General features: G+C 44.2%; 1 protein-coding gene across 50 annotated transcripts in view; it reads left to right on the forward strand.

Annotated features, from left to right (window-relative positions):
* The window catches only part of neb (nebulin), a 376,446-nt gene that overhangs the window by 92,690 nt on the left and 259,566 nt on the right, over positions 1 to 24,190 (forward strand). For all 50 annotated transcript variants that reach the window (XM_072470732.1, XM_072470804.1, XM_072470803.1 and 47 more), the window contains 11 exons: positions 1,495 to 1,806; positions 2,872 to 3,078; positions 4,301 to 4,405; positions 7,314 to 7,421; positions 12,136 to 12,447; positions 16,327 to 16,533; positions 17,327 to 17,431; positions 19,341 to 19,448; positions 22,537 to 22,848; positions 23,786 to 23,992; positions 24,085 to 24,189. In XM_072470732.1, the coding sequence (XP_072326833.1) occupies positions 1,495 to 1,806; positions 2,872 to 3,078; positions 4,301 to 4,405; positions 7,314 to 7,421; positions 12,136 to 12,447; positions 16,327 to 16,533; positions 17,327 to 17,431; positions 19,341 to 19,448; positions 22,537 to 22,848; positions 23,786 to 23,992; positions 24,085 to 24,189 (2,088 nt within the window). The remainder of the gene's footprint in view (positions 1 to 1,494; positions 1,807 to 2,871; positions 3,079 to 4,300; positions 4,406 to 7,313; positions 7,422 to 12,135; positions 12,448 to 16,326; positions 16,534 to 17,326; positions 17,432 to 19,340; positions 19,449 to 22,536; positions 22,849 to 23,785; positions 23,993 to 24,084; position 24,190) is intronic.

Here is a 24,190-nt window from a genome sequence, read left to right on the forward strand (position 1 = left end):
AGACAATACCTTAGGGGAGAGAACAATTAACAGTGTCAGCTAACACTGGGGCCAGGAAGGGGAGTTGGGTGGTCTGCAGTTCACTGGGACATGTTATGGTGAATGGAGAACGAAAGCCGAGATGGTTGGGAATTCAAAAGTGAAGCTATAAGTGATATGGGGAAGAATCTTCCAGGGGCAGACACATTAGGAAGTATGGTGTAGACTTAGAAGTGGTATATGGGAGGATCGTGATACAGGGAAATGATCAATAATGGCTTAACCCAAACCTGTTCTCCTGCCTTCCCACCATAATCCCTGATCTCCTATTACTCAAGAACCTATCTATCTCTGTCTTAAAGACACTCAGTGACTTGGCCTCCACAGTCTTCTGCGGCAAAGAGTTCCACAGATTCACCACCCTCTAGCTGAAGAAATTTCTCCTCATCTCAGTTTCAAAGGATCATCCCTTTAGTCTGAGGCTGTGCCCTTGGGTTCTAGTTTTTCCTGCTAGTGGAAATATATTCTCCACGACCACTCTATCTAGGCCTCTCAGTATCTTGTAATATCATGGCTGATCCTCAAACTCAATGCCGTATTCCCACTTCCCCTCCATACCCCTTGATGCATTAAAATCAAAATAATTATCTGATACGATTTGGTGGTAAGAGCCACACTCCCACCATGGGTGGGGACAAGTAGTGAAAGGTGCAGGCCAGGAGGGGAGGCTTCATTAGCCCTGAAATCACCAGTCAACCAAGTTTCCAATAAGGCCTTGATGTCAATGCAATCACACGGAATGAGCTCAAAGATGTCATGGATCTTGTTCATGGTTCTGGGGGAAGATATGGAGAGAGCTGATCCGCTGGCAGAGACCACAGGGTGAGCATTGGGAGGAGCGAGTGGCACAGGAAGGAGATTGCTAAATTGACCATCAGCAGATATGGGAGGGTGTAAGGTCAACCAAAGAGAAGGACTGAAAGTTTGGGTTTGTGGCTCATTTGGAAACAGCAATAAGCACCTGGATGGACCTGTCGGAGGATGGCCAGGGATGTACAGAAGGAAGATAAAGGCTTTTCAAAGAGGGAGTAGAGCCTTGGGGAGGGTAGAAATGTGTGTTCACTCTCTGCCTGCCAAGTTGGAGGCTGAGGCACCTAGTTCGTGCCTGGAAAATACGGATGTAACTTCCAAATACTCAATCTTCATTTATGTTTGCTTAATATGGAAATACAATTGTATTTTTTTTTAAATCATACCGAAGGATTTACTATTTCTTGCTCTGCCCCTTACCTTGACAATTACAATAACAAACCCCAACCACTTCTACCATTTCCTCAAAAAATCAACTGACCAACAACTCTTTTTAGGACCTACATGGTGTGAGTGCATATCAAACCAAAATGTAAATGAATGGTGAAATATGAATGATTAATGTAGCAGATTTCTATGAGGAAACCCCAGTGACTGAACCTGAAAGCTCAAGTTTGTCTCGAACTCCATTCTTATTTGTTGCAGTACAAATACAAAGAGGCCTACGAGAAAGAAAAGGGGAAGCACGTTGGTTTCCGCAGCCTACGAGATGACCCTAAGCTGGTCCATTCCATGCACATAGCCAAGCTTCAGTCTGACCGTGAATACAAGAAAGACTACGAGAAGACCAAGACCAAGTATCACATGCCGGTAGACATGTTCCACATTACCGCCGCCAAGAAGTCCCAGGACGTGGCCAGTAACTGTAACTACCGGCATATGATCCACAATTACACCTTCCTGCCAGATGCCATGAGTGTAGCGCTGTCCAAAAACATGATGAACATACAGAGCGACGTAAGTCACACCGTTAAATGAGGAATAGGCTGGTGCATTTTCCAGGGGAACTGTTGCGGGTGGGACGGAAACTTTGACGGACCATTTAAAGGTCCATTGACCTCCATGGGAGGGAGGGGAGTTCCAGTCTCGGAATGTTCGTCACCTTCTCTCGGTCAGGAGCACAGCAGGCTTCTTCTTCCAGCCTGAACAACTGCTCTTTGGTACGTCGACTTGACTGAGGCATATTGATGGGCTGAAGTTCAAAGTCCGTGCCAAAAGATTGAGCTCATAACCTGACCTGCTATTCCATCCCAGCACTGAAGGTTCATTCTCAGAGCCTTTCCCCATTCAGATAAAATTTCAAATCAACATCTGCTTGTTTGGGGATTTAGGTGGGTGTTAAAGATCTTTTGAGACAATTTTAAAAAGAAAAAGGGGTTAATTATTCATTAGTTATTAGCTTTGGGCACGAATACTGGGTCAACGATGGAAATCATTGGCTAAATTTCACCAGGTCTTTGGACATAGGTTGTGAGGTGGGAAGGCTGACAAAATGGCATGGGAAGGCATTGGCAGTGCGCAGGCCACAGCAAATATGACAGACGATCTGCCCTGCTCGAGCTCAATTGAGCCATTGAACTGGTCATTAAAGGCCACTTACCACCATTGCAGGCATTTTGTCAATGGCTGTGGGGCCTCAGCCCCATGGGGAGACTGTTCATTGAAACCTGGTGACTTCCCAGTGGGCTCCTAGTGGGGCAGGAGCACCATTTTAGTCACTCATGGGTCAATGAAGGGCCTCTCTAGCAGCAATGGCTACCCCTGTGGTAATGGCACCGCCTGTCCACCGAGACCACCCTGGCTCTCCAATTACATGGCCGATTTGTATCTCAGATGCATTTACCTGCCTTAGCTCGATATCCCTAGATACCCTTAACGGTCTCTTACTCCCAGTCTTCATAGTTTCAACTGTTCCAGCATTCACAGCCTTTTTGATCATAATACTTTGCTATACATGGGCTTTGTCCTATTCGATACTGTAAAATGTGCTCAAATATGTCTGCAAATCTTCATTTTGGCCAGAACCTGTACAAGCAGGACTACAATTGCTGGCAAAAGGGCATTGGCTGGATCCCTATTGGCTCGCTAGATGTGGAGAAGGTCAAGAAAGCAGGAGAGGTCCTGAGTGAGCATAAATATCGCCAGCATCCAGACAGTCTGAAGTTCACCAGCGTCCCTGACTCCATGAATATGGTTCTTGCCACAAGTAACACAAAGCAGCTCAATGACGTAAGTGCTTCTGCCTTACACTCAGTTCTGTGGATTTACTCGTGCACCGTGTGTTTCTGATGACATTGTGTAAAAAAAGAAATGATGTTGAAATGCAAGTGTAGACTTTCATATTTGCGAGCTCGGGGCTTGTGAACGATTACACCCATTAGAAGGGAGTTTTCCCTTGGATTCACTGTCCCGTTGGCATTTTTAGGGTACGTACCTATTTTAAGCCTCAGCCTGGTTGGATCTGTAGAGCCAGAAAAAGGGGGGGAAACATGAGTATTGTGACACTTCTGTGAGACCTTCAATTATATTCCTAAAGGTTATTTGGAGATCTGGGAATGGGTTGGTGAAGGGGGTGGAGAGGGGTAGTGGGCAATTGGTGAAAATGCCCCAAATGTGGTGAAATACCTGGCACTGTTAATCAATCCAGGAGCTAGCTCCAACAACCTCCAGTGTATGAGAATCGCAATCAAAACCCATTGCAGGTTTCTTCAGGATACCCTCTGATAGGACAGCACAGTGAGCAGATGATGAAGAGTGAAGAGGAGTGGGAACCTCACCTCAGTTGAATGATTCTGCCGGCCCGCTTCTACTCTATGGACACACCCGATACAGCCCGTTTGTTGAATCCCAGGCTAACAGATTAACGGCAGGGATCTGATGTAATAGGTCTGCACGTTTATTTCTTCTCTAATCTACCCATGTCCTGTGGAGACAGAGAGCTCCACTATATTCAGAGGTAACTAGAGGGGAAAACTGAGAAAAGAAAGGTGACTGTTAATGAAGATTTGCGTTTTGATAACACATTTATTAGGCATACTTATAAATTGATGGATGCACTTCTGTTTAAAACACATATGCTCAGTTTGTACTGCAGCAAGTTTATGAAAAATCACAAAGATGTATCATTTAAAATGAATTTTTAAAATTTTCTAAGGTGTTATCAAGTTGTGAATGAATATTCTGGCTAACTCCCTGACTCTTTACTGAAAGTTCTCGGACAGTGTGGGTTGCTAATGAATAATGAACACCAAGGACATATTTATTGAAAGTTCATCCGAAAGCTTTTTTTAATCATGAGGGAGTATTGCCAAATATGGGAATCCCAAGTTACTTACGGGTCCTTTGATTTATCACAGAGATGCAGGATCCTCAGAAATGATAATGTGCGCTCAGCACTGAGAATCTGTTAGCTTTGATTCAAATACTAAGGATTTTCTCACTTTGCTTTCAGCTCAGCTACAGAAAATCCGGCGAAGAGATGAAGCATAAGTATACACTTGATCCTGAATATCCACCATTCCTGCAGGCTAAGGCAAATGCTCAAAATTTAAGTGAGGTAAGTACCCAGAGAAGTAAAGGTTTTACTTAGCAAATATGACATTGGAATAAAGATAACACTGAACCATGGTAACATCATCTGATAACTGTCGCTGACGTGTATCAGAAAAAAACCTGAATAAATATGCATCTTGGAGGGAAAAAAAAAAGATTTGTACCCGACTGTGGAGGGGCAAGGTTTACCACATAATTGAAAGCTTTCTTGTGAAATGTAACTCTGAGCATCCATTAATCTCGAAATATTCTTGTCCATTTCCTTTACATATCAAAATAGTCCAAATGTCAGAAATAGTCAAATTTCCCTTCAGAAAGAAATCTCATAACATGTTGACAACGCAACTAAATGAGCAAGTTCATAATGGTGGTGTTAATAATGAGAGTGTCATTATTAGAATTTATTTTATCAAGAAGTGAACTTATGAATAAAAGCATTGTAACCAATACCAATGGGTATCCAAATATTTTAAATTTGAGAATAAACATACAAAAATGACGGGCAGAGGAAGAGCCTATTGGTTTATCGGACAGAAAGAATTGGAAGAGATTTTATCTTCACTGCCTAGCTGGCAATGTAGTAAGAACGCATGCCTGCCATTATAGAAACCACCTGATCTTCAATCCATTGGGATCAATAAGAATGAAAATGAGGAAGCTTCTCGAACAGGTGGGTGATCCACTCTGTCAGATTACCACCCAGGTAGTGAATCAAAAATCTACCCAGTTAGATCCTTTAAGGGAAACATAGGTAAACATTCGAAAACAGAAAAGAAACAACAAGCAATTAATTATATATTGCCTTCACGACCTCGGGGAATTCTAAAGTACTTCATAAAGTCAATGAAGTACCTTTGAAGGAAGAGAGATATAAGGTTATACCAAGAGAGCAAAACAATGGCACTGGTTTAGGATTGTTCAGCACATTTGGAGTACTGTGTGCGGTTCTGGTCGCCTCATTTTAGGAAGGATGTGGAAGCTTTGGAAGGGGTGCAAAGAAGATTTACCGGGATGTTGCCTGGAATGGAGAGTGGGTCTTATGAGGAAGGGTTGAGGGTGCTAGGCCTTTTCTCATTAAAATGGAGAGGGATGAGGGGCGACTTGATGGAGGTTTATAGGATGATCAGGGGAGTAGATAGGGTAGACAGTCAGAGACTTTTTCCCCGGGTGGAACAAACCATTACAAGGGGACATAGATTTAAGGTGAAAGGTGGAAGATATAGGAGGGATGTCAGAGGTAGGTTCTTTATCCAGAGAGTAGTGGGGGCATGGAATGCACTGCCTGTGGAAGTAGTTGAGTCGGAAACATTAGGGACCTTCAAGCAGCTATTGGATAGGTACATGGATTACGGTAAAATGATATAGTGTAGATTTATTTGTTCTCAAGGGCAGCACGGTAGCATTGTGAATAGCACAATTGCTTCACAGCTTCAGGGTCCCAGGTTCGATTCCGGCTTGGGTCACTGTCTGTGCGGAGTCTGCACGTCCTCCCCGTGTCTGCGTGGGTTTCCTCCGGGTGCTCCGGTTTCCTCCCACAGTCCAAAGATGTGCGGGTTAGGTGAATTGGCCAATGATAAATTGCCCTTAATGTCCAAATTGCCCTTGGTGTTGGGTGGAGGTGTTGAGTTTGGGTAGGGTGCTCTTTCCAAGAGCCAGTGCAGACTCAAAGGGCCGAATGGCCTCCTTCTGCACTGTAAATTCAATGATAATCTATGATTAATCTAGGACAAAGGTTCGGCACAACATCGTGGGCCGAAGGGCCTGTTCTGTGCTGTATTTTCTATGTTCTATGTTCTATGTTTAATGCGCCAGCACAGACATGATGGACCAAATGGCTGTAAAACTCTATGGTTCTATCTGGAACATTCTCTAAAGGCCTTACATCACTGATGGGGCCTTGTAAGCAGTTGGCAGCTTGTCAGAAAAGTGCATGCAAAACTCCATCAGCAATTCAGGATTTTGGAAAGCATGCCCATTGATTTCAATTTTGAGCTAGTTGAATGATGCAGAAATATTTCTCTGACTGTTAGTTCTGGATCCTTGGAGAAAAAGATTTGTTTCAGCAGATCATACTTTTTCCCACCGTGGCGTCTACAGTTTTGCCATTAACCTCTGTTTGGGTTCTTTAGTTTCAGCAGTGCTCTGGCCCCATCTGCTTTTGACAAGAAGACTTGTAGTTTATTACAATTTACATATTGATAATGTCACTAGACATGTAATCCAGAAGCCCAGGCTAATACTGCGGGGATATGGTGGTATCAGTGGTTAGCACTGCTACCTCACAGCGCCAGAGACCGGGTTAGATTCTGACTTTGGGTGACTGTCTATGTGGAGTTTGCTCATTCTTCCTGTGTCTGCGTGGGTTTTCTCCAGATGCTCTGGTTTCTTCCCACAGTCCAAAGACGTGCAGATTAGGTGCATTGGCCACGCTAAATTGCCCCTAGGTGGGGTTACGGGGATAGGTTTGGGGGATTGGGCCTAGGTAGAGTGTTCTTTCAGAGGGTCGGTGCAGACTCGGGCCGAATGCCCTCCTTCTGCGCTGTAGGGATTCTATGATATGGGTTCAAATTCTACTATGACAGCTGAAAATTGAATAATGAACGTGGAACATGAAGCTAGTCTCAGTATTGGTGACCATGACAACTATTGTCAATTGTTGGAAAGACCAGCAAACCACCCAGTTCAATTCCAATAGGGGTTGGGCAGCAAATGAGCTAGTGATGCCCAATTTGTTGAAAAAACAAAATGAAGGAAATCTCCATGATGTCCTGGCATTTTGGGTATGACTTGGTAAGAATGTCACATGAATTTTTAGTTTGTGTTTATTAAACTGAAATTTTATTATGCACACTATCTTCCAACATTGCACCCCAACCTATTGTAAAATTAAATTTCACATTTTTGTTTTCAAGATACGCTATAAGCAAGCCTGGCACAAGACAATAGCTAAAGGCCATGATATTCGGGCAGATGCCATTCCAATTGTTGCAGCTAAAGCTTCAAGAAACATTGCAAGTGATGTGAGTAAATTCCTTTTGTGGTGCTTACATCTAATTATGTTAATAGATTGCTTTGCTAGGGTCGCTGACATGGTAGATAGAGAGAATCAGTAAGTGTTCTATACAAGGAAGTACTGCCCTTAGGAGTAAGGGATGCAAGGCTGATGTGAGGAAGAACATTTTTTTTAATGCAGCGAGTGGTAATGACCTGGAACCCGCTGCTTACGAGGGTGGTGCAAGCAGAGGCAATCAATAATTTCAATAGGAAATAGGATGGGACCTTAAACGAAATAACCCGCAGGACTATGAGCCTGGAATAGGGGAATGTGACCAACTGGATTGCTACATGGAGAACTGGAGTAGACCTGATGGGCTGAATGGCCATCCTCTATACCTGAAATATTGCCATGATTCTTTGACATGGATTTTCAAAAGGCAACTAAGATTAAGGCACATTGAATAGAGAATTGATTGGAGGCATGAGGCAGACACAATATAAAAGGAAAAGTCTTCAATTAACAAACACTGACAGGCTGCATTCTGCAGTGGTTGGGGCTGGTGACGTTATCTGCAATGGGAGGCAACCATACTCAAATTTGCTGACTTTTCACTATAATTAATTGTGAAGCAACAGAAAATTGCAAAAGGACAAAGGAATATTAAACCCACGGCGGGGGTGGGGGTAGGGGGGTGGGTGGGGGGGTGGGGGGGTGGGGGGTGGGGGGGGGGGATTGATGGCAGCTGCAAATTGTGCAAGTTGAGTTTTTAGGGTTTTAGATTTAGGAATGGCAGATGGGACTGTTGGATTTTATTGCAGAGGGGATGTAATATAAAAATATTGAAGTTTTACTGCCATTGTACAGGGCCTTGGTGAGACCACACCTGGAAAACAGTGCATAGTTTTGGTCTTCTTATTTGAAAAAAATATTCATAATTGCGTTAGAAACAGTTCAGCGAAGCTCCACTAGACTCATTTTTGGGATGAGGGGGCTATCTTATGAAGAACAGTTGAAGAGGCTAGGCCCGAACCCACTGGAGTTCAGAAGAATGAATGGCTATCATGTAAGATCGTGAGGGGATTTGACAGGGTGGATACTAGGAGGATACTGGGGGGAGACTTGAATGAGGGGACACAGTTTAAGAATAAGAGATCTTTTAAGACTGAGATGAGGAGAATGTTTTTTCTCTGAGGGTGGTTAGTATGTGGAATTCTTCCCCAGAAAGCAGCAGTCATTGAATTTAATTAAGGCAGAGTTGTACAGATTATTGATAGACAAGGGGAGTCAAGGATTATGGGGGGCAGACAGGAAAGTGGATTGAGTCCATAACCAGATCAACCGCAATGTAATTGAATGGTGGAGCAGGCTCGAAGGGCTGAATGGTCTAGTCCTGTTCCTAAATTCAATGTTCTTGTGCTCAGGTGTGGTACAAAGGTGTGGGGAAGGGAGAATTTACAAAAGTCTATACAATTTAGGTCACAGTGGCAAGAAACAATCAAAATATCTAATGTGGTTGCATTCTTCATTACTTGAGGCAAAGTATTTGAAAAAACGAATAATTGCAATTATACAGGGCACTCAAATCTGGGGCTGGTTTAGCACACTGGGCTAAATCGCTGGCTTTTAAAGACGACCAAGACAGGCCAGCAATATGGTTCAATTCCCATACCAGCCTTCCCGAACAGGTGCCGGAATGTGACGACTAGGGGCTTTTCACAGTAACTTAATTGAAGCCTACTTGTGACAATAAGCGATTTTCATTTCATTCCAAATATGGGGCGGAATTCTCCGCCAACCGGAGCCAAAAACGGCGCAAATCAGTCTGGCATCACGCTGCCCCAAAGGTGCGGAAGTCTCCGCATCTTGAGCGGCCGAGCCCTAACCTTGAGGGGCTAGGCCCGCGCCGGACTGATTTCCGCCCCGCCAGCTGGCGGGAAAGGCCTTTGGTGCCCCGCCAGCTAGCGAAAAACTGACTTTGCTGGGCGGCGCATGCGCGGGAGCATCAGCGGCTGCTCACGGCATCCCTGCGCATGTGCAGTGGAGGGGGTCTCTTCCGCCTCCGCCATGGTGGAGACCATGGCGAAGGCGGAAGGAAAAGAGTGCCCCCATGGCACAGGCCCGCCCGCGGATCGGTGGGTCCCGATCGCGGGCTAGGCCACCGTGGGGGCACCCCCCTGGGGCCAGATCGCCCTGTGCCCCCCCCCCCCCAGGACCCCGGAGCCCACCCGCGCCGCCTTGTCCCGCCGGTAAGAGAGGTGGTTTAATCCACGCCGGCAGGACAGGCAGTCCAGCAGCGGGACATCGGCCCATTCGGGCCGGAGAATCGCCGGGGGGGGGGGCGCCAACCGGCGCGGCGCGATTCCCGCCCCCGCCGAATATCCAGTGCCGGAGAATTCGGCAACCAGCGGGGGCGGGATTCACGCCAGCCCCCGGCCCATGAAGTTTAGTTGTGAGCACTTCACCTGAATAAGGAGGCACTGGTCTAGAAGGGGGAATAGTAATGGAATTCCAGAATGACACCTGAGCCTAAGAGACCAATCTATAGCGAGAGGTTAGTTGGAGAGGATCCCCCTGAAAGGATCCCCTGAAAATATTGAAGTGTCAGGTTATGTAGGAAAATGCCTTGCAGTAGAGTGGTGTGGTTAACGTGAATATCATTTGAAGGGAATCAAGTTAGTGTATGAGGGACAAAGAATGAAATGTTAATAGGTTGAGATGAAGTAGAGTGGGAGGAGGCTCGAGTAGACCATAAATACCAGCATAGACATTTTGGGTTAAAAGTCTCTGTGCTATGAAACTGTACGTATTTCCATGAATTCCATTTTTAATGTTTGGGTCTACAGTAGCACCTGAGCATCGGCTGCACTTTACCCAGATTATATAGCCATTTAGAAGGTCAAAGGCAGCGGACATATGGGAAAACCACTATTTGGAGGTTCCCATTCAAGCCATTCACCATCCTGACTTGGAAATATATCACCCCTCCTACAATGTCGCTGGAAAACCTGGAACTCCATCCCTAACAGTGTTGTGGATGCACCTACACCACAGGGATTGCAGTGGTTTGCTGTTGCCTTCCACAGGCGGCTGACCAGGAATCTCTCCTAGTTGTACCTCCTGTCACATGTGTATGTTGGAAGGATTTACAAATTGTTACTCAAACTCGTTTTGCAAGATGATGGCGAGATTCCCTGCGGCTTCTTTCTCAACTGCACCTTCAGGTGCCGCCGAAGTCAGTGGGATTTCCCGTTGAATCCATTCCACGCTGCCGGGAAACATGCGGCGGGGGTGCGCCATCAGTGGGACCGGAAGATTCCGCTGGCGTGAACAGCCGGAAGATCTGTGTCTTAATGCACCTTCCTTGGTCATCAGGTCTTGGAGCGGGATTTGAGCCTGGAGCTTCTAGCTCAGAGGCAGGGACCCTATCCAGTGTGCCACAAGAGCTCCCACTGTCTTTTAGTAAGAGTTCAAAACAAAGGGGCATAATCTTAAAAATCAAACCTAATTTGAATTACTTGACACAAAAGGTTATGAATGTACTGCCCAGAAAGACCACCATTTGAGAATATACTAAGTTATTAAAAGGGAGAAAGATGCTCACTTTTGAAATAAGGTTAATAAGGATATATATATATATGAGAGAGAGAACAGCAAATTGGTTTTAAAGGCCATGGTTAAATAATTAAAGCAACTAACCAAAATTAAGGACAATGCTCTCATAGTTAAATGGGCTACTTCTGTGTAATTAATAATAGTTTGGGTTGGATTTGAATTTGTTGTCTCGTGTACTGGAATTTGCATTGAGTGGTGAAGTAATGGTGCTTGCCGCTGACCTTGAAGAAAACCGCCTAGAAAGATTTGGCAGCATTGCTGGTGCGGACTTTCCCTTCCTCAACCGCTGTTTAACTTTGACCCCCCAAGCCAAGGAATCACCAGGCAATCTGCATGCGCCTCCCTTTGGAGGAGCATAGAATTACCAACACAACATCTGGATTTCCAAATTACTTTGCGCATGTGCAGACTCTTGAAGTTGCTGACAGTGTCGCCATCATTGCCATCATAGAATCCAGGCGGCAATTTCCATTGTTCACCAACATGGGAAACGAGAGGACAAAGTTTTAAATAAAAACGAAAAGGGAAAATAGAAAAAAATTATTTGCAGAGATGGTTCTTAAAATGTCCAGTTCTCCATCACAAACTATTGTTGAAGAAGAATGGGTAAATTATTTTCCAAGAAAGTCACATAATTTCTCCAAGGAAGTGAAATGTTAAAGGGTTATGAGGAGCAAATAAGAGAGTATGGTTAGTTTCGGGGATTCATTTTGGGGGAAAGGCAGCTGTTGGATGGTATGTTTCGGAGCTAGAACACAGGACAGCCTCCTGTTTTGCTACATGACTTTATGATTGAACACTTATGATGCAGGTCTGACTGGGTTATTTACATTTCAGTTGGATTTTTTCTAACAAATGCTGATCCCAAATTACTTTCATTATACAGAATGTACATTGTGCTGTTTATATAGTGCAGTGAGAGTAAGTGAACTAAAATTTCTAACAGAAAAGCAGTTTGAAACACAACGAAGAAAGGTGATTGCTTGACTGTCTCTCCACTGAAGAATTAAGAAAGATTTTAATTAACATAGAGTAAACAGTAAGAGCTCATGATTATGTATTGTCGCTTCTAAAATTGACACAGTTGCACTCTGTGGTGTTGATTTTCTTCATTATTATTACAGTACAGATACAAAGAGGCCTATGAGAAGGATCGGGGTAAGCACGTTGGGTTCCGCAGCCTCCAAGATGACCCTAAGCTGGTCCATTCAATGCACTTAGCCAAGATTCAGTCTGACCGTGAATACAAGAAAGACTATGAGAAGAGTAAGACTAAGTACCACACACCAGTGGACATGATGAACATCACTCATGCCAAAAAGTCCCAGGAAGCGGCCAGTAACTGCAACTACAGGCATCGGATCCACCACTACACATATCTACCGGATGCCATGAACGTGGCACTGTCCAGGAACATGATGGACATACAGAGTGACGTAAGCATTCTTGTTTCACCACATAAAGTCAATCTGTGTTAAATAAGTGAAATTCGTGGCTGTGCCCTTCATCTCTATTAACCGCTGGAATAGGGATGTCCAGGACTCGGAGAGGAGAGTTACTAGAGTGAAACCAAAGATGAGGAACTTTTAGTTACATAGAGAGAGCATGGAAACCAAGATTATTCTGCTTGAAGAAATGAAGGTTAAGGTGAGACTAAATAGAGATGTTCAAAATTCTGAAGGGTTTTGATGGAGTAAATAAGGAGAACCAGGAACCAGAAGGGCAAATCTCTTTACACAGCGAGCTGATATGATCTGAAAAGCACTACCTGCAAAGCAGATTCAACAGCAGATTTACAAAATGTACTCGATAGAACAATAGGGGTGGAGGTCACTCTTTCAAAGAGCTGGCCTGGGCATGGCAAGCCGAATGGCTTTGTTCTGTTTGTATGATCCTATTTTTCAATGCTCATAACTCCATAAAATATCGACAATATAAATTCCACCCTGAAGCCTTTTTAAAATAAATATTACCTCTGCCTGAAATCCAGGGAAAAATGGGTGATTAAATGATGGATGTCATACCGGTTCAAAAAGGGACCTGGCCATCACTTTCTCAAGGGCAGGTAGGGATGGGCAACAAATGATGGCCCAACCAATGAAGCCCACACCCTATAAACGAATAAAAAAAGACATTGAGGCAATTTTGCTTGAATGGAACATCAACATATTAATTCCTGACAGTGTTTTATTGCCTCTGCCCCTTTTAGTGGTCCTTGCCCCAGTGTAACAATTCCCGATGTATGTTTAGGGGTTTTGAGGTACAAAACCCTTTTATTTAAAATATCTAAGTTTTGAATTCTTAATTTCGCTGGTTGTATCTAACCTAACAAGGTACAAACAGCTAATATATATGAATCAAATAGAGTTTATTGAGCAGAATGTTACTAATACTTAACCGCAAACAGTGAAGACAACATGGAAGAATTCTTCTCCCTCAGGCCCTAGGATTGCTCGAGTGCAGCTAGCACAGGCAATGTCTTCCTTCTGACTCTGAAGTGATGACATGTTGAGCCGTGTCTCAGAAGGCCACAGAAGCCATGGCAAAACCTTGCCAACAAAGACTTTTATCCTTTATTCTCCTTGTTCATCATCCCTTAATTGGAAATAATCTAAGTTAGCCTTTTTCATTATCTTAGGGTGAGGGTCAACTGGTGTCACCCCATCTCTGTCACAGGGGTCATGTAGACTGAAGACAAATTTCCATCCCTTATTTCCTGGGCCATGGAAGGAACATTTTATTGTAAACAAATGTCACATCCTTGTACATACAGAGTAGCTGCTCAATGTTATATCCTCATCAATAGTGCAACCTATCGTAGACATTCCCATCTACAAATTGCCCAAGTCCCACAGATCCCATAGGGAGTCATGGAATCATAAAATCCCTACAGCACAGAATGAGGCCATTCAGTTCATTGAGTCTGCACGGACCCTATGGAAAGAGCTCCCCACCCAGGCCATTTACCCCCGGCCTATCCCCGCAACCCCATCTGACCTGCACATCTTTGGATTGTGGGAAAAAACCAGAGCATCCGGAGGAAATCCACGCAGACATGGGGAGAATATGCAAACTCCACACAGACAGTCAGCCAATGCCGGAATTGCACCCGGGTCCCTGGTGCTGGTCAGGCAGCAGTGCTAACCACTAAGCCACCCATGCCACCCGAAGAAAATTATCCCAAGACAATTAAGAATAACAACTCCTACCATAACAGAAAGAAGTGACTTCCTTTTAAAATAGAGGTGTTTTCCCGACGATATGGCTCACCAATCAAACCTAATAATACACGGTTAGGGTTAGGGTTAGGGTTAGAGTTAGGGTTAGGGTTAAAGATAAGTGGCGCGATTCAGCGGACATAAAATCTACTGTTGGGCATGTTTGGCTGCAGTGCTGTTGCTCTGTTTCGGTCCCAACAGCGTCGCCAGTACTGTGGGATTTCTATTTATCTTAGTGAACCACAAGCCTTCCCTTATATCGATCAAATGTCCACACAACCAGTTAGTTAGTTCAAAAGATGGTTTATTTACATACACAAGAGTTATCTCAACATGCAAACACAATATCTACTACGAGTTAAACTACATCTATCAGCTACATAACCTATACTTAACTTCAGGGCGACCCGCACTGTGCTAATGGATTTCACTTGGCTGGTTCGGAGAAAGTGGCTCTGTCTCTGCTGGGCTCAGCCGTCAGGTAGCGATCGTTGGTCTTGAACTTGGCTGGCTGTTCCTGCTGCAATTGGGCTGGCACAGGCCGGATCCAAAAGAGACGGAACACATGGCTGTGCTCTCTTTTATCCCTCTGGGATTTTGCGCTCTTTGGGGCGGTCCTTAACCTTGGACCCAATAGTTCGACAGGGCTCTGATCATTCTCTTCGATTTCGGCCAATAAAGGGGAGGGTGCCTTGGTGGCTGGGTGGATCCCTCGCAGTCATGGACCTTGGCAGTTGTGCTTTCTGAGTAAGGGGAGTGGCGCCGATCAGTCTGTGGCTGTACCGGTTGCTTGATTGGAGTTCTATTGTCCTGGGAAAATGGGCCATTAAAATGCAAATGAGCGGGGGTTTCAGTCAGGTCTGGTTACCTGTGTTTACACATAGGCTGTGTATCTGTCTGAGTCCTTGTTTGGCCATAATTCCCATGGTCCTTTGCAGGTGGCCATCTCAGATGGCTACAGTGCCAAGAATCACTCCGATATTCAACGGCACTTTGTCTTTTTTTTGGCCTCGGGTTTCTCCCGGCTGAGGCCGCACTGGAGATTTCCTGCTGGCGGACTGATCTCGCCCGCAAAAACGGATGTTCTCAGATCGGGCCGCCATTTTGATTGACTGCCCCGATCTTCTCTCCCCTCCCACCTTTCAGGCCAGGGGCAGTGCCAGGGTGTCTCTGTGCCCTGTCCCCGAGCACTCAAGGGTCTCCAATGGCTGAGAGACACCCCCACCAAAGTGCCATTACACCTGTGCCACATTTGTGTGGACCAGTACGAAACGGTGCCCGGGCGAGGTCTCTCAGGTTTGGCCATTGAGTCCCGGGAACCGGGAGAACTTGCAGTCAATAGGCTAATTTAAATATGCAGATCTGGATCTCGCCCAGGGTGACTCGCGACCAGCCTGGCACCTGACGCGGAGCCCGATTTGGAGCTCTCGCGTGTTTCACCCGTTGCGCCCATATCCGCGCCAGGCACAGCGGGATCGCTGAATCGTGTCCAAGATGTCATACTGAGGTAAAAGCTGCTGAGCTCTACCCTGTTGTTTATTCCTCTGAAACTGACAGAAGATCGTTCAGCCGCCACCCTGTTCCCACCCTGCCTTCACTGTGAACTGTCTCACTCGCAGAATTTTAAACTGACCTGTTTAAAAAGTAGTCAAGATAAAATCCGTAAACGTTGCCTCAGACCGACATGAAATCCCAAAAATGAGTGGTACTATCAAAATCTTACATCTAGAAAGGACTCTGGCAGACACAATGCTGTCTGTGTTTAGTCGTCCGAAATAGCCTGCTGGTTATATAATCTGGTTACATGGATATCCAGCTTCAGGTTCAGGATAAGTAAAATTTCCAAGGTGCTCTGCATTTTGTACTGGATTTTATCAAATCTCCTCATATTTAAGCGCTGAGGAGACTCCAGTTTGAAAGGCAGTTACATTTCCATTCGGCAATATGTCCGCTGCGCCCGGTCAATTTTAGCTTTCTTTTGGGATTTTGTGCATATTGCTTTGGGTCAGCCGGTATTTCAAATTGCAAATCAAAGAACCTGTCCGTCTGTGAGCGACTACTGCTTAACTCAAAATGATTCCTTTTTGATTTCCGCAGAACAATTACAAAATGGATTATAACACTTGGTTTAAAGGCCTCGGTTGGGTTCCCATCGGCTCCTTGGATGTGGAGAAGGCAAAAAAAGCGACTGACATAGCGAGTGAGAAGAAATACCGTCAGCCCCCTGACAAATTAGCATTCACAAGTATCCCTGATTCTCTTGAAATCGTTTTGGCCAAGAGTAATGCCCAGATGATGAATAAGGTAAAGATTGTGGGGCAAACTCTTCCTCTGCAGACATCAAATTTTAACGTTTCCAATCCCCAGTTTTCTGACTGCCTCTTTCCCCTGGAAGGTATATCTCCCAGGTGCAGCACAGCTAAGCTCCTCTACTGAGCAGCAATCAGCAGCAGGAAACTCTGGCTGATTCATTTCTAGCCCATGACACTTAACACAACTGTACAACCCCGGCTGTAATCCTGTTTGCTACTATAGAGTGTTTTCACCACCATCAAACATCCCAAGTCACACTGGGAAGTATTTTTTCAAATAGAGGTTGGGACGTTCCTGGCTCCCCTGCACAGGATTTGAAAGCTGTGACCCCCAAAGGTGCGCTGGGGAATCCATCTCCGATGTTCCCAGGTGAGGGTTTGCCCGGCAATTGTCCAGAACCGGAAACCTCCCCCGGACTATTGTCCTGCGCAGGAAAGCATTCGACAAAGCAATTTAAATTAGCAGCAGTGCTAATCCCGGGGCCACCGTGCTGCCCCTAAGAAATGCTTGATTGAAGTTGAGTGCTCTCCTGATTTTGGAAGGATTACTGGACTCTGTACAGAATCTCCCCATCATCGCCAGTCCATGAACTGTATGTTTGAGCTCTGAGCTTATCTAAGGAGATAACTGTGGCAGTGGGTTATGTTCTACCATTTTCTGTGTCAGAAGGTGCTTCACTAACTGCTCCATTTTGAAGTATAGGGACCGTCAAGATGAGCGTCATCCTTTCTCAGTCCTGCTTTTTTGATCAGTCACTTTTAATATTCTTACATTTTGTTGACAGAAATTATACACTCAGGCATGGGATAAAGACAAGAACAAGACCAATGTTATGCCAGACACACCAGAAATTGTGTTGTCCAAAATCAACCAAATGAATATGAGTGAGGTAAGTAACAACTGTGTTGTGGCAGAAATTAAATTATCATATGGCTTCTGTTGTGTTTGTGATGCAGCTCTAATTACTGCTGAATCCTCCTGCTAAGGGATTACTTACCAAATTTTGAGAAGCTAGTTGATTCCTCAGTAAACCCCAGTGTTGAAAATGTTAAAGTCATGGCTTAGCATAGAAAGTCATTTTCTTTCTTCCTTTTTCCCCCCATAAATTTAGAGTATCCAATTTTTTTTTTTCCAATTAAGGGGCGATTTAGCCTGGTCAATCCACCTATCTTGCCCATCTTTTCGGTTGTGGGGATGTGACCCACGCAGACACGGGGAGAATGTGCAAACTTCACGCGGACAGTGACCCTGGGCCGGGATTGCGCCTCGAGGCAGCAGTGCAAACCAGTGAGCCACCGTGCTGCCCAGCATATAAAGTCATGAGTGGGAAGAGCATGAATAGATAAAGTTCAATGTGGAGAAGTTTGAAGTAATCTATTCATATTTGTAAAAGACAACTCAGAACGGTTTAATAATGGTGAAAAACCATGGGCTGGATTTTCCTTCGGTGGGGTGCTCCGCTTTGCCAGCAACCCACCCATGCCCGGTGGTTTCCTGACGCTGTGGGGTGGCCACAATGGGACACCCCATTGGCCTACTGCGGGAAGGGAGAATCCCGCTGCTGGCAGGGACGCAACATGGCGGAAATTGGGGTTGGCAGGACGGAGAATCCCGCCCTCAGTGTCATTACCATTGCTGAATACCCCACTATCAATCAGCATCCTTGGGGTTACCATTGAGCAGAAGCAGAACTGGACTAGCCATATAAATATTAATACTGTGGCTACAAATACTGTGACCGCAAGGGCTAGAAACTCTGTGGTGAGTAACTTACCTATTGACTCCCCAAAGGCTGTTCACCATTTACAATGCACAGTGTAATGGAATACTCTCCATTTGCCTGGATAAGGGCAGCTCCAACAACACTCAAGAAGCTCAATACCATCTAGAGCAAAGCAGACCACTTGACTGGCTCCCCATCCACAAACATTCACTTACTCCACCACCGACGCACAGTGACAGCAGTGTGTGCCATCTACAAGATGCACTGCAGGAATTCTCCAAGGCTCCTGAGGCAGCACCATCCAAACCCCTGACCACTACCGTGTAGAAGGACAAGAGTAGCAGATACCTGGGTCTGCCACCACACAGCAGTTCCCCTCCAAGCCACTCGCCATATTAACTTGGAAACATATTGCCGTTCCTTCATTGTCACTGGGTCAAAACCCTGGAACTCCCTCCCTAATAGCACCTCCATCACAGGGACTTCCCCACTTTTCTAAAGGCAATTTGGGATGGGTAATAAAATGTTGGCCTAGTCGGCGATCCCCAGTCCGCAAGAATGATTTTTTTAAAAAGTACACGTAAGTACAGAAATGATGAAATAGATCAAAAGACTTTTGGCTCTTATCTTGGAATTGAAAAATGAGAGTGTACTTTCGGATTTGAGGATTAAATGTCAGGAAAGATACATCGGTCTTGGACGGTAGATTCATTAAAATGCTTTCAGGATGTGAAGCGTTAAATTATGAGGAAAGTTTGCATTAACATTGCTTGTATTCCCTTGATTTAGAAGGTTGAGGAGTGATCCTTTCTAGTTGTTTAAAAGAACAAACTGATTTGATAAAATAGATTGAGAGAAATCCATTGCCCTGATGGAAGAATCCAGAACAATCTTAAGTTCAGTGCTGAGCCATTTCGGAGTGAAGTTAGCAAGTACAAAAATTGTTGAAGGTCAACAATAAATATGTGAACGTTTTTTAACAAAATAAAGCAGTCCAGTGGAGGCAGTTGACATAATTTCAGTTGCAGTTGGATAACGAATGGTGTTAGCAACTTCCTACCTTTCTTTTAAATAGAAATTATACAGATCTGGCTGGGAGAATTCGAAGAAGAAAGGTTATCACCTGATGCCAGATGCTATTTCAATAAAGGCTGCAAAAGCCTCAAGGGACATTGCCAGTGATGTAAGTTTTTTTTGGTATCTTTACCAGTTATAATCTATTACACAATTACTCCCCCAGGAGACCTGATTTTCACTATTCTCACCAAACCCATGCAAATGTTTAAATGCAGCAGATGGTATTATGGTTATTGTGCACAGGAGGATAGATAGTTTGCAACATCGCTATTGCTAAGTTGGCTTTCATTTGAAGTTGCATCATTACTAAGCACAAGAAAACATTTTTACAGGAAATACTCATGTAAAAGTGTAGACCCCATGAATTCTGGCCCAACAAACACATTTTTTCATAAAATTTATGTAAAACCCCACCCTAGTATTTCGGGGAGCCGAGCCCCAAAATTTCGGAACCCAAAGTATAAACCTGGAGACGTTACTGATTTGATTTCATTTGTACACAAATACAAATGAATTTCATTTGTACATAAATACAAATGAAAATGAGTACCAGATAAATAAATGCTTCCAGCATGTAAACATATAAGTTTTTATTTGCTCACATTATGAAAACATTGTTGATTTTCACTGTATTCTATTGCAATGGTCTTTTTTTGAGCCCAAGTCAAAGATAGCCTTCAAAAATATCACCTATGTAAAAGTCAAACACATGACTTTTAACTAAAAAATTAGTTTCAAAAGCTTGACCCTTATGCAAATATATCCATACAGCAGGTATTGCAATAAATGTATTCTTTACATAAGAACAATGAACAAAGAAAAATACAGCACAGGAACAGGCCCTTCGGCCCTCCAAGCCCGTGCCGACCATGCTGCCTGACTAAATTACAATCTTCTACACTTCCTGGGTCTGTATCCCTCTATTCCCATCCTATTCATGTATTTGTCAAGATGCCCCTTAAATGTCACTATCATCCCTGCTTCCACCTCCTCCGGCAGCGAGTTCCAGGCACCCACTACCCTCTGTGTAAAAAACTTGCCTCATACATCTACTCTAAACCTTCTTGCCCCTCGCACCTTAAACCTATGCCCCCTAGTAATTGACCCCTCTACACTGGGAAAAAGCTCGACTAGCCACTCTGTCTATGCCCCTCATAATTTTGTAGACCTCTATCAGGTCGCCCCTCAACCTCCGTCATTCCAGTGAGAACAAACCGAGTTTATTCAACCGCTCCTCATAGCTAATGCCCTCCATACCAGTCAACATCCTGGTAAATCTCTTCTGCACCCTCTCTCAAGCCTCCACATCCTTCTGGTAGTGTGGCGACCAGAATTGAACACTATACTCCAACTTATAACCTGAAAATTTAGTCCTCACATTTTTATCTCCTATTTGGTTTGCATGAATATTTTTTGTTGTGTTCCTCTGGTGTTGCCATAGGAATTAGCAGAATTGAAATGTTTGTCACAAAGATGTATGCTTCGCTCGATTAGCCACCAACAAGAAATGAGGACGCTTCAACAGATTAGAGTTTCATTTAATAGTTTTCCAAATTGCCATCACTGCTGTGCGAGCTTCACTCTGTCTGACAGCTGCACATAACTGGAAGCCAATATCGGAAATCAGTGTGTGTTGTCTGTGATTTCCTTCCATTTTAATGGATGGAAGTTCTATAGCAGGGTGGCACCATTTCAGAATGCGCGCTTCAATGCATGAGTGATCTGCAACTGGAAATTTGTCTTTTCACCTGGAATACAAGGTGAGACAACTTACTGAGGTAGTGACCGCTTAAGATTCAAAAACCTTTGAAGTCAAAATTGTCAAATATCCTGTATGGCTAATTTCTCATTAGAACAACAATATTAGGCTAACATGTGAACAATACGAGGAAACAGTTACATTGATAATAATAATAATAACAATAACTTATTGTCACAAGTAGGCTTCAATGAAGTTACTGTGAAAAGCCCCTAGTCGCCACATTCCGGCGCATGTTCAGGGTGGCCGGGAATTGAACCCACGCTGCTGCTTTATTCTGCATTACAAGATAGCTATTTAGCAAAAAGTGCAGAGGATACTGGAAGTCTGCAGAGGGATTTGGATAGGCTAAGTGAATGGGCTAGGGTCTGGCAGATGGAATACAATGTTGACAAATGTGAGGTTATCCATTTTGGTAAGAATAACGGCAAAAGGGATTATTATTTAAATGATAAAATATTAAAACATGCTGCTGTGCAGAGAGACCTGGGTGTGCTAGTGCATGAGTCGCAGAAAGTTGGTTTTCAGGTGCAACAGGTGATTAAGAAGGCAAATGGAATTTTGTCCTTCATTGCTAGAGGGATGGAGTTTAAGACTAGGGAGGTTATGCTGCAATTGTATAAGGTGTTAGTGAGGCCACACCTGGAGTATTGTGTTCAGTTTTGGTCTCCTTACTTGAGAAAGGACGTACTGGCACTGGAGGGTGTGCAGAGGAGATTCACTAGGTTAATCCCAGAGCTGAAGGGGTTGGATTACGAGGAGAGGTTGAGTAGACTGGGACTGTACTCGTTGGAATTTAGAAGGATGAGGGGGGATCTTATAGAAACATATAAGATTATGAAGGGAATAGATAGGATAGATGCGGGCAGGTTGTTTCCACTGGCGGGTGAAAGCAGAACTAGGGGGCATAGCCTCAAAATAAGGGGAAGTAGATTTAGGACTGAGTTTAGGAGGAACATCTTCACCCAAAGGGTTGTGAATCTATGGAATTCCTTGCCCAGTGAAGCAGTAGAGGCTCCTTCATCAACTGTTTTTAAGATAAAGATAGATAGTTTTTTCAAGAATAAAGGGATTAAGGGTTATGGTGTTCGGGCCGGAAAGTGGAGCTGAGTCCACAAAAGATCAGCCATGATCTCATTGAATGGCGGAGCAGGCTCGAGGGGCCAGATGGCCTACTCCTGCTCCTAGTTCTTATGTTCTTATGTGCTAAATCAGCCCCTTTGGATGGATATTGAGGGATATGGTACTAGGAAGTGCTGAGTGTTTTGGCCAAGGGTGGTATCATGACCGGTACAGGCTTGGAGGGCTGAAGGGCCTGTTCCTGTGCCGTATTGTCCTTTGTTCTTTGAATTAAGTGTAACAAATCACATACATTGTGCACAAAATTCAATGTAAGCACTACCTCATGTAATACGAGTTCTGCATTCCATTTTAGTACAAATACAAACTGGCCTATGAAAAGGGCAAAGGAAAACACATTGGCTTCCGCAGCCTTCAGGATGACCCCAAGCTTGTCCACTTCATGCAAGTTGCTAAGCTTCAGTCAGATCGCGAGTACAAGAAAAACTATGAGAAGCTCAAGACAAAATACAACACACCAATGGACATGGTCAGTATCACAGCTGCCAAACAATCGCAGGAAGCGGCCAGCAACATTAACTATAAGCGTCTCATCCATCGCTACGTAATCCCCCCTGATGCAATGAACTTGGAACTGGCCAGGAACATGATGAACATACAGAGCGATGTAAGTCATGACAGTGAAATGTATTAGGCTTTTATCAATAACAATAACTGTGCATTCTATGTCAAATTTAAAAATACAGAAATACGAAGGCAATGCATACATTAGCACACACACCAGCCCTGTCTAATGATACAACTAGTCAAGACGGGCAGTAGACAAGTAACAGAGATCGGCAAAGTTCAGGTTTAACAGCTGATTTAAGGGATTCAGCTGAGTGATTGTGCTCTTTACTCTTAGTCCAAAGATTGTGGTTTCTAGCCATCTCCTGGCTTGCACACATAATGTAGACAAAGACTTCAATACAGCTCTATGAGAATAGTAGTCAGCAAAGAAAAGGGCAACAAGACTTGCATTTGTACAGTTCCTTTCATGACCTCAGTATGTCCTGTAGCACTTTCCAAACATTGTCTTTTATAGATATAACGTGTCGCTATTAGACATTCTTATATTCCTGGCCTGAATGGGATGCCTCAGTTGCAGTTGATCATGAAGAATTTTCCTAATACCATTAAGCCGGTGAAAACTATCACTACTGTTACTTTAATGCATTGCGGGACAAAAAAGTAATGAACTGGGTGCTCCATTAAACACAATGTGTATACATTTATTGGTTGAAAATGAGTACCCTGCCATTAACACAATGAGTTTGCATCCGCGATTTCAGAGGAATTCTACTCTGTGCTGTGCCATGCAGAGTGGAGGCCAGATATTTTCCCAGGGAATGAGGGAGAATTGGAAAACGATTCTGCGGCCTGCCTATTTATTCTGATTCTGAGTGTTATTGGCAAAGTCTCATCTTTTCGGCCTTGGAGATTATTAGAAAGTCTTTCACCTTGGGAATATTAATTAGAATTGACTCTGATAGTGGTCTTCTTTACCAGGTTTGAAAATGGGGTGTCAGTCTCAGCATGTATAATCTTTCTGCCTGTTATTTCAGAATCTCTACAAGTCAGAGTACACTGGCTTTATGAAGGGCATGGGTTGGGTCCCCCTTGGCTCACTGGAGGCAGAAAAGAACAAAAAAGCTTCCGATATCCTTTGTGAGAAAAAATATCGTCGGCACCCCGAGACTTTGAAATATACCATTGACATGGAATCCATGCCAATGGAGTTGGCAAAGGTCAATGCCCAAATCATGAACATGGTGAGAAGACCTTCTCTTAAAAAGCATAGATTGTGACGGCCATTCATGTCATCGAGAGAATCTATTATTAATCAAAATCTATTCTTGCGCAGCAAACCTACAAGAAAGACTGGGAAAAGGACAAGATTCAGATCCATGTGATGCCAGACACGCCAGAAATTTGTCTAGCTAAAGTGAACCAGTACAACATGAGTCAGG

Source organism: Scyliorhinus torazame, chromosome 2 (genome assembly GCF_047496885.1).
Source record: "Scyliorhinus torazame isolate Kashiwa2021f chromosome 2, sScyTor2.1, whole genome shotgun sequence".
In the NCBI taxonomy this organism is placed as follows: Eukaryota; Metazoa; Chordata; class Chondrichthyes; order Carcharhiniformes; family Scyliorhinidae; genus Scyliorhinus; species Scyliorhinus torazame.